The 10,604-nt window shown below is 62.1% G+C and overlaps 1 protein-coding gene across 2 annotated transcripts in view; it reads left to right on the plus strand.

Annotated features, from left to right (window-relative positions):
• AACS (acetoacetyl-CoA synthetase) overlaps nt 1-5,623 on the plus strand; it is a 52,699-nt gene extending 47,076 nt beyond the window's left edge. The window contains exons 15-18 of one of the 2 annotated variants that reach the window (XM_047093204.1): nt 449-518; nt 970-1,028; nt 1,764-1,966; nt 4,408-5,623. In XM_047093204.1, the coding sequence (XP_046949160.1) occupies nt 449-518; nt 970-1,028; nt 1,764-1,966; nt 4,408-4,545 (470 nt within the window). In that variant the 3' untranslated portion in view covers nt 4,546-5,623. The remainder of the gene's footprint in view (nt 1-448; nt 519-969; nt 1,029-1,763; nt 1,967-4,407) is intronic. The other variant, XM_047093203.1, reaches the window with a different exon arrangement.
• The last annotated feature ends 4,981 nt before the right edge of the window (nt 5,624-10,604 follow it).

Consider the following 10,604-nt stretch of genomic DNA (forward strand, 5'->3'; position numbering starts at 1 on the left):
TCCCGGACCACCCCGTCCTCCTAAAGCGTGGCCTGTGCTTCCTGCCGTTCAGTCAGAGGGCCTTCCCCCGAAGCTCCCACTGACCTTCCCCGGCCCCTCCGGCATCCTCACTGCTGGGGTCGGCGCCCCTGACTTCCCGGGGTCCCTGTCGGGCGGGCCCTGCAGGAGTGGTGTTTCTTGCCTGCTGGTGCGGGTCGGAGCCGGGTGCACGGGGCCCCCACTGGAAGGGGTGCTCCTGGGGCGGGCGCTGTCTAGGTCACATCTGCCCCCGGCTTCCCAGAGCCGCCCCTCTTCCTGGTTTCTGAGCCTCAGCCGCGTCTGCAGACGGGCATTAACGTTGCGGAACCGTGCGAATCGTGTTGCCGTCAGGCCCGCGTGGGCGTCTGTCCGGGCAGCCAGTCGGGACCCCTTCTCCTCGGGGTGACTGAGCACGTCTGCCTCCCTGCAGGTGTCTGGGCGCACGGTGACTACTGCAGAATCAACCCCAAGACCGGGGGCATCGTCATGCTGGGCCGGAGGTGAGGGGTCTTCCCGAGGCATCGAGGCAGGGACAGGAGGCAGCCTGCGTCTGCTGCCCGAGGGCCGGGCCCGATCCACGTTTCCGTGCCCCGGGGTGGGGTGGGAGGCCTGTGGCCAAGGCGCGGCCAGTGTCCGTCCACAGTAGCAGCCGCCCTTTCAGACCTGGGATGTGTGGGTATTGGGCACATGCCACACCTGTGCAGGTGGGAAGGGACAGTGAGGGGACAGGTGTGTCCACACAAAGGGGACTCCCTTGTTGTCTGGCTTTTGGTTGACAGAGAAAGAGAGAGAGAGAAGGTGGCTGGTGGGGATAAAGAGCAGGGGAGGGAGCCTTCGTGACGGGGCCCGGTGTTGCCATGTGGCAAGGCGGTGGTGGCCCCCACCCCCGATCCCCGTGCGACGAGCCTCACTCAGGAGCTCCTGTGTTTGTGACCGCGTCTCTCTTTCCAGTGACGGCACGCTCAACCCCAACGGAGTGCGATTCGGCAGTTCGGAAATCTATAACATTGGTACGCATTTTCTCTTGCTCCTGAAATCGTTCTTAGGTCATCCCGGAGGGGGGCAGCCTGTCCTAGCGGGGAGCCCTGGAGCCCGTTTTACAAAGACCCCACCTTTTGGCATAACTCTAGCCCATTTGCGTCAGCCGTGGGAATGGACAGTTGTGAACTTACCTGGTCCACGTGGCTTATAGCCATAAGATCCCAGAGCGGTATTCTTGAGGTCACAGGGTCCCATCCCTGCTCCGTCACCTTTTATTTTCACAGCGAGCTTCCTTGGGTTGCTTAGTTGTGTCTGCTTTTTATGGGTGAAAAAGAAGCACAGAAAGGTTGTGTGATTGCTGGAGGTCACACAGCACCATTCACACTAAGGACAGTTGCACAGTCATCCGTGGGGCTTTAAAATGCCCACCAAATCAGCCTTCCGAGGAGGTGGCTTCCTGCCGCTGTCACGTCAAGGTTGTTTGCGCAGCCGGGACGGAGAAGTCCTGATCTCTCTGCTCCCAGCCTTTGTTCCCCCCACCAGTGGAGCCCCCACCACGGGCCTTTGCTTCCTTTTTATTTTTAAATTCATTTGTAGTTAAGTAAGTCGGGCCTGAGTTTGGCTTCTTGGAACCATTCAGCTCGAGCTGCAGCTGTGCCTGTCACCAGCGATGGGCGTTCTGCTTGTCCCCCGGGGGGCTCTTGCCCTGGGGAGGGGGGAGGGGGGCCGGTGCGAGCGTGTGGCCCCTTCCCCTGTCTCTGCAGTGGAGGCCTTCGAGGAGGTGATGGACAGCCTCTGTGTCCCCCAGTACAACAAGGACGGGGAGGAGAGGGTGCTTCTGTTCCTGAAGATGGCGTCCGGCCACACCTTCGGGCCCGACCTGGTGAAGAGTATCCGCAACGCCATCCGCCGCGGCCTCTCCGCGCGGCACGTGCCCAGCGTCATCCTGGAGACCAAGGGCATCCCGGTAGGTGCCCCGCCGGGCTCCGCCCCGCCCCCGCCAGCCGCGACCCGGGCGTCCCCCACGCGGCCCGGCCTCTCCCGAGGAGCGAGCTCACGCTCTGTGTGTCGTTTGTCCGCGTTGCCTGGCAACGCCATCTTTCTTTTCTCTCCCACCGTCTCTCTCTCTCCCTCTCTCTCTCTCTCTCTTTTTAACCCTTCCCGACTTGCCTTTCGAGTAACTTGTGCTCAATGCCTGTGTTGGGAGGGTAGGTGGGCCCGGCCCTGCGCATCCACCTGGCTTCCCCCCCCCACCCCCCCCCCGGCCCCGGGGCGGGCTCGGTGTTCTCGGAATTATTAACGAGAAAATGAATTTTGACGGTATGAAGAGCCGCTGGCGGCTGCTGCCCTTGCCTTTGCATTTTGAGTTCTGCCGGTGGAAAGAAGACCCGAGTCTATTTAGAGGCTCGTCCCCCCCTTGCACTTTGCTCAGGCTCTGAGTGGGGGAGGAGGCGTGCCCAGATGGGATCTCAGCGTTCACTCGGACCACCGACGCGGCGAACGCGTCCGTCAGCCCACGGCAGAAACTGCCGAGTGCGTGCGCCCGCGCGTGTGCACGGAGCCCGCCGATCGCACCGGGCTGGCCTGTCTCCGAGGCCTGCGGAGTAGCTGGTCGCTGAGGGGGTGGGGCTGGGGGTGGGGGGCAGCTGAAGCAGGGCCCTGATGTTGCCCCGAGCAGGGATGCATACGCGGGGTGCGGGCAGGGCTGGGACTTGCTACACCGTCCGTGCAGTTCTGTCACATTTTGGTTAAGGCACAGCTCGGGAGTTCTGTCTGTCTGTCTCTCCCGGTCGGTGACTCCTGATGACTCCGGAGACGGTGGCTCTCTCAGGGAGGGAGGGACACTTACTGCCTTCTCCCGATGAGGGCCTAAGGCTTTCCTTCGGTGAACCGGTTCTGTGTGCTTCCGGCACATTCTGAGTGACTAGAGTTTGATCTTCCCCTTGGCTTTCTCTTGTTGAGACGGAAAGTGTGTCCTTTGCTGCCGGGAGGGTTATTCCCCAGCCGTGTCCCTGCACGAGGATTCAGTGGAGACACGGGTCGTGGTGACCGTCTTTTGTCCTCAGCCTGGCGCCCGGGTCCCTGTCAGCCCAGCTCTGTCTCTGCTCGCTCTCCCCAGGTGCTGTCCCCTCTGGTTGGGCTGGGGAGTCATTGCAAGGGTTCCTCGAGGTTTTTCAAGGCCCCCTGTTTTCCGGTCCTCGTGCTCTGCCCTGACGGACCGGGTTGGCCCTGTGCGTTGCCGAGCTGGGGAGGGGCGGCCCAGCCAAGGAGACTCGGGGCCCTGGGGGCACGGCGAGGCTGGCGGGTGCCAGGCGGCCGCTCTCGGTGGAGAAGCCTGGCCCGTCCCGATGGGAGGCAGATGGCGGTTATCTCTCGGGGAGGCCCGAGCTGGGGCTGGGCAGTTTCTGCCTCCCAAATAGAAATAGTCTAGCAGGGAGAAACTGTCCTCGCCAGAGGACACAGTAGCGGGATTTTTCCGAAATGAGGCCTTCTTTGTTTTGTCAGCTGACGGAGGGTGTAAATTATTAGCTCCCCCGAGTCGTTCTTGGACCTGTCGTAGAAAGCTTACACGCACACGAAGCAGGTGAGACTCCTGCTTTTCGGGGCGAGCGGGGCTGACGCCCAAGTGACAGGCAGTCCCCCGGAAGCCAGCGCTTAGATCCTTAATTAGTTCACACGTCGCCTGAGTCTTTCAAGTGGTTGAATTTTAATTACATCTCAGGTTTAAAAAAGTGGTGCCCGTGGAGGAGAGTTGAGGGCACCGGCGGTGTTACTCACGGGCTCTGTCCTGCCGTCTCCTGGCCTGACGCCCGCACTGCCACCAGAAGCCTGTTGGGACCACGGGCCGGGCCCACGAGGCGTGGATTCGAGAGGGAGCTTTGAACGTTTGGGGGGCTTCTGACTGCGAGGAATGTAGTGCCCCGGCCGGCCCAGACGAGGGTTCTGAGGAGGGATCTGGGAAGGGGTCGGGAGGCTCCCGGACGAGCTCCCTGGCGAGGGGATCGGTGACGAGGGGCAGGGAGCCGCCCGCCGCTTGCACGGAAGTGACGGCTGGGTCGGACGACATGGAGGTGTCGTGACGTCAGGAAAAGTAACCAAATAGAAATAGTCTAGCGGTGAGCGCCGAGAACCCCACCCGCAGCGCGGGGAGGGGCGCTGGCACCCCCGACTTCACGCCCGAGGGGACAGACCCGGGTTGAGGGATCGGCCCTCAGCCCCCCAGACGCCGGCCGTGGTGGAAAGCCGCCTTCCTGGGCACGCCTGCCCGGCTGCCGGGTCGCCCTCGGTCTGGCTGCAGGTGGAGGCCATTCGGTCTTGGTCGGGACAGCCAGACGTCGGAGCCCGAGGGGTCTTTTCCCCTGAGGGCTCAGGTCCCTTTCTGTCTGTTTTCTCTGCCCGCCCTGGCAGTACACCCTCAACGGCAAGAAGGTGGAAGTGGCGGTGAAGCAGGTCATTGCTGGAAAGGCCGTGGAGCACCGAGGGGCCTTCTCGAACCCCGACACCCTGGACTTGTACAGGGACATCCCCGAGCTGCGGGACTTCTGAGTGGGACCGGCTCGCACCACTCTCGGCCACACGTGCCTGTGCTGTGACTTCCGTGGCTTCCAGAAAGCGCTTAGACACGTACAGCCCTCGGGAAGGCAAGCGTCTGCGGGCTTGGGGAAGATCGTCTCTGATTTGCAGCTGCACCGGGCGGGGGCCCGAGTCTCCCCGGACCAGAGGCTGAGAGGGAGGAGCGTTTGGTTGTGTGCGTGGCAAGGCTTCGAGGGTGTGTGTGTCTTCCCACTTGCACCCTGGCACGCGCTGCTGGGCGCCGGGGCTCGCCCGTGTGGGGGCGGTCACGGCCGACGGCCTCGGCCACGGCCACGGCCACGGCCATGCTCCGGGCACCGGCCGGCTTTCTGGCGACGGCACACTCCCGCTGCAGCCTTGCACCTGTTGCTTTCTTTTGCTCTCTTAACGTGTGAAGCTGTGTGTTCTCCTGGCTCAGGGCCCGTCCGTCTGCTGTCGCCCGTGAACTGCCCCCCGCGGCCGACCACCCCTGCGCGTCTGTGTCTGTGTGCAACGCACCGGGTCCCTGCGGTTCCTGACGGGGCCGTGTGCTCTGACACGCAGGTGGAAGCTCCCTCTGGAGGACACGGGGGTTCTGTGCTTTAACTGGGTCCCTTTATCTTGCGGACTTTGAATGGTTTCAGAACGTTTTAACGTCCGTTGTCTGCCGTGCGGGGGCGTTCGCGGAACTGGCCGTGCGCCCTGCGGGGTGGCGGTGCTCTCGGGGAGTTGGCGGGCCGCCCGGGCGGCCGTCACGGGGTCCTCCCCAGACGGAGCTGCCTGGCCTCGGGGGACACGGCCTCGCCGCGCCCTCCACCCGGAGCCCTGAGAGCCTCAAGTCGCAACTGTGATACTCGCACTTGTGAACCGAGTCCCGGGTGCCGCAGCCGGGTAGCTGGTACGCGCTTTTGGTTCAGCGTGTTGATTCCTGTAATCCTAATGTTTGTTTCTGTACTTGTGAAAACTGAGCGCAACGAAAACCTTTCTCGAATCCCTTTTCTTCTGGATGACAAAAACACAGGGAAAAAGCGCCATGAAGAATTCATACAATAAACATATGCACACACACGCATATACACGTGCGTGCACACATCTGTTCACGTGCGGCGGGCCGGTACGTTTTCTCTGGAGGGGGTGACTGGATCCGAGGTCCCGATGCTGCCTGTGCCGCAGAACCAGCCGGGAGCCCTGCCTTGGGGGAGACGTTTGGCCACGTGGTTGGAGCCTTCCCGGGCCCCTGGTAGTTAGCACCCGTCCGGGGTGACCAGATGGCCAGCGAGGACTTCTCCGCGTGGAGCCGGCACCCCAGAGGAGGGCGCTGTCCTTACCCTGGACTCCCCCACCGTTCCAGGAAGCCAGGTGTCTGGACAACAGCCCTTGTCATTGCAGGAGCTGTGGGTCTGGCCGCGTGTCACCGAATCTGGGCTCAGCCCAGCGGGGCTTCCTTTTCTCCTGTCCCGGGAAGCTGGAGGCAGGTGTGTGCCCGGGGCTGTGCGGTAGCTGCCGGATGGCCAGCACGCGTCTGTGCCCTGCCCGCCCTCCGTCTCCGCCTGCCTCCCAGCTCCCATCGTGTTCCAGGCAGGAAGGAGGAAGTGACGGGAGGGCTGGGTGAGGGGCAGAAACCACCCCCCACCCCCAGCCTGTCCCCTTTCAATCGGCCAAACGGTGGGTTTTCTGGAAAACCCACCCTTTGCACATCTGCTTGTGCCTGAGTGGCCAGAGGTGGGCCATACACGGCCACCCCTCGCTGCAGGGGACTCTGGAGGTCTGAGCATTTTAAACGGGACCTGTTACCTTTTTCCTATTCGTTTCCTGTCGCTGCTGTAACAAATTACCACAAAGCCAGTGGCTTAAAACACAAATGTATTACAGTTCTTGAGGTCAGAAGCCCGACGCAGGTGTCACTGAGGGAAAGTCAAGGTGCAGGCAGGCTGCGTTCCTTCTGGAGGCTCCAGGAGAGACTCCCTTCCTTGCCTTTTCCAACCGCCAGAGGCGCCCTCGTCCTTGGCCGGTGGCTCATCCCTCCGTCCCCAGAGCCTGTGGTGGCTCCTGCCTCCCTCTGCCACACAGGAGACCTCTGAGATACGGTGGCTCCACTCGAATAATCCAGGATAATCCCCCTATTGTAACATCTACTGATGAGCAAAGCTTAATTCCATGTGCAGCCTTAACGCCCCTGACCACGGAACCTCACGTTTCCACCCGGCACGTCTGGGGCCTCGTCCTGCCTGCCTCACTTTGCCCGCCTGGCCGGGTCCCGCCGCTGAGGAAGACGGCGAGCGGTCCCCAGGCGGTGTGGGCCGTCGGGAGCCCTGGCGGTTGACTGACCCCAGGCTGGGGCATCCTCCCTGTGGGACCGGCCTGCCGGTCCCCTCCCTCCCAGGACTCGGGCCCGACCCTTCAGACCGACTGTGACTGAGGAGTGGTGAGAGCTTACCTGCTGTGCCCTTTGAGTTCCAGCAGGACCCCCCAGGCTGGCTGAGCCCACGCGTCCTCATTAACAAGCCACGCTGGACAGCTTCATTAATGAGAGACAGATGGTCTGAACGATAGCCATCGAGCGCCCCTGGGGCCCAACCCTCCCCTGAGGTGCCTTGGACTGGGCATCGCCCTGCGAGCACCTGCCGGCCAGCTGCCTCTGCCTTTGCCACCCCGCCAGCCAGCGGCCCCTCCCTCCTCCTCCTTGATCCCCACCGTGCTCGTCCCCACCCCTCCAGAAGCACGGGGCCTGCAGCGTGGCCTGGCTGGGGTGGGGGTGGGGTGTTCCCACGGCCTGCGGGCCCCCGGGCAGCTGTCCCTTCTCTGGGTCTGTCTTCCCACCTCTGGGAACCTTCTGTAGGGGGACGGCCCCTTCCCACTCACACCGTGCCCACCCCCGCCTCCTGGCCTGTGTCGGGGTCACTTGATCCCTGACCCGTCCCCCTTTTGTGCCGTGCTTCCTCTGCACTGGCCCCAAAATGACCCCTCTTGCTGTGGGTACCTGCCTGCTGGCCCACCTCCCTGCATATGAGCCCTGGGGGACCCCGGATTTGCTGCCTCATCTGGATCCCCAGCCCCCGGCGAGCCCCCTAGCAAATGGCTGAGCCCACCAAGGCTTGGGAAAGGTGTCTCCCTGGCCTTCTCACCCGCCATCGCTGTGGGCGTGTGTGACCAGGAGAGACCCTCCACTCCCCTCGGGCTTCGAGGTCCCAGGGCAACGTCTCATGGGGAATAAACTCCCTTTGAGGGCCCAGCCGTGTCCCCTAGCCCTGGGCTCTGCCTTCACAGGGACAGTCGCGCACCTGTGTACCGGGGATAAGTTGTGTCGTCGGGGTACAGGCTCATCTGTTCTGATGAGCGTCCCCAAATCTGGCTCGGTCGGAAAGAGTTTTTCCCCTACGACAGCTTTGAAGTAAATGGGTGGACTGGGTGGGGGGGCTGGGTAGGTGGCTTTGCTCTGCAGGGTCACCCAAGTGACCCGAGTTTCTTCCGTCTGGTTGCTGGGCCCTCCCCCGCACGGCAGTCCCGTGCACGTGACCGGCACTGGCTCGCTCCACTCACACCGCAGCCCCATCCGCTCTGCTTCCGGCCCAGCTGCCCCTTCAGCCCGCAGGTGCACGCAGCGGGGCTGGGCAGGTGCGCTTCAGCTGGGTCCCACCTGGCCTGCAGCCGGAGGGTCAGCCTGGGGTAGAGCGCGTGTGCGCGTGCTTGTGTTTCTGTCTCTGCATCTCGAAGCTAGACCGTGAGGTTCATGAGACAGACTTGTGTGTGCACGTTTGTGGGTATGCAAACGTCCGCGTGTGCGGGAAGGCGTGTATTTACGTGTGAACACGTGTATGTGGTGAATGTGCGGGTGTGCGTGTGCTGACCTCACACCCTTGTCAAAACCCAGAAGAGCAGGGCAGGCAACACGTCAGGTATTTCTGCTTCACAGTTTTTAAAAAACTTGTATTTATTTTTGAGACAGAGACAGAGCACGGGCACGGGCGGGGCAGAGGGAGAGGGAGACACAGAATCCAAATCAGGCTCCAGGCTCCGAGCTGTCAGCACAGAGCCGGCATGCGGGGCTTGAACTCACGAACTTGAGGTCGTGACCTGAGCCCAAGTCAGATGCTTAACCGACCGAGCCCCCTGGGCGCCCCGGGTATTTCTGTTCTAATCCAGGGTGAGGGACGCAAGCCTAGCGCCCGCTCGTGGGCGGGCCAGCGGGACTCTTCCCCCGTCGCACCTGCCTCGTCCAACTGTGGCTTCTCACGGCCCCACCGCCTCAGCCTCGGCCCTGAACAGATTCCAGCTAGGGGACGGTTTTCTCTGTGTGCAGGCCGAGCGGCTTTCCCTGGGTGTTCCGCAGAGCCAGGTACCAGGCACTGAGCTTCTCTCAACCGGTGCCCCTGTGTTTGTCCCCGGGGCCGGTGGTCACCGAGGGTGGTGAGCCTCTGGCGCCATGGAGTGAGCGTGTCCGGCAGGGCCCGTGGTCAGCAAGGAAGGGAGAGGTGGTGTGACCGGACACCACGGTCGAGGCCTCTCCCGGCACACGGCGCCGAGCACGGCCTCGGAGGGAAGATGCCACCACGAGGAGACGGTGGGGGGGGGCGGCCCGTGGGCGGAGGAGAGCGAGCCTGCGTCCAGGTCCCGAGAAGGGAACGGACGGACCCGGGGCAACAGGGGGAGGTGGTTTGGAGAAGGTAGGGTACCGAGCCAAGCAGGGGAGGGGCCGCGGTGCAGAATGTGGGGTGCGGGTCGTGTCCCGAGAGCCACGAGGAAGCCGTGACGGCGTTGAGCCCAGCAGTGACACCGGTGGACGTGCATTCAGAGGGTGGCGGGGCGGGGGGGGGAGGGCAGCGGGAAGGGCGCCCAGTGGCGAGACTTCTTCCCAGCTTCCTCTCGCCTCCTCTCTCCTCTCGCCACGGCCCCGGCACCGCTTGTGCGCAAAACACGAGAACCCTTCCGGTCCAGCAAGCCAATCGGTGTCGAACACACAGCCGGGACAGGCAGGATTCGTGTTGGCTCCGGCTTTGACGAGCTGCTGTTCTTGCTCTCCGAGCCACGGCTGCCTTTTACATCCGTTCTAGAAGCCTGCTGCCGTCACGTCCCCAAGTCTTCAAGACGGTCGTAAGCAAGTAAGTAAAGGCCTGTTAAGATGATGCTGAAAATACATCACGAGCTAAGCACCGACTCCACTGGCACGGCGGTCGTGTTGGAGCGTACCCTTGACCGTCACAGTGGTAAGCGGATGGCCTCATGATTTCATTAGACGACTTCAGGGGAGAAACAGTTGTTAGTGGACTCACGTGCTGGAGGAGTTTCCAAACTTCTGTACGTTGGGATGCCTTCCTGTTCTTCCTGCGACTATGCTGGTGGGCCTGACCTAATCAGGCGAGTCCTTTATATGAGGCCTTCCCTGAAATCAAACAGCAGAGACTCACGGCTTTGGAGAAGCAAGCTACCGTGACTTCTAGAGCCTCAAAGAAATGAGTTCTGCCATAAACCTGAAGAAGTTTGGCAGGGGATCCTTCCCGAGTCGGGCCTCCAGATGAGAACACAGCCTGACCTTCACCTTGATTGAGCCTGTGAGATCCTGAGCTGGGCACGAGCTAGGCCATGTGTAGCCTCTTGGCCCGCAGAGGTAATACACAAGTGTTGTTTGAGCTACTGTGTTTGTGATAATTTATTATAGCTTATTATGCAGCAGTGGAAAGTGCGTAGACAGTCGCAGTCGTCCGGGCCTCAGCAAGTAGGATCACACTCCACTTAGCCCCTTTCTGTGTTTGAGTCCTGTCTCCTTTGTCCTGCCCAGGTCCTTGAGGATTGGACTCTTTCTCCTTCACCTCTTTCCCGTCTCTCTACCCCTTGGTCCCCACCGTGGTCAAGGCTTCATTTCGGTTGGAACTGACACTGTGACAGGAACCCATCTCTTAACGGTGGCTTCAGGCTTAGCGGGACCCAGGGGCTGAGACCATGTCATCACGATTCGGTATCTCTCCTGGAATCTCTAAGGGCAGTGCAGTGTGGTGGTTAGGGGTGTGGACTCTGGAATTGGGTTGCCAGGTGAAAGGAAGGATGTTCAGGGGGCG

Source organism: Lynx rufus, unplaced genomic scaffold (assembly GCF_022079265.1).
Source record: "Lynx rufus isolate CCGP_SWC_20201006 ecotype Redwood Valley unplaced genomic scaffold, mLynRuf1.p SCAF_33, whole genome shotgun sequence".
Lineage (NCBI taxonomy): Eukaryota > Metazoa > Chordata > Mammalia > Carnivora > Felidae > Lynx > Lynx rufus.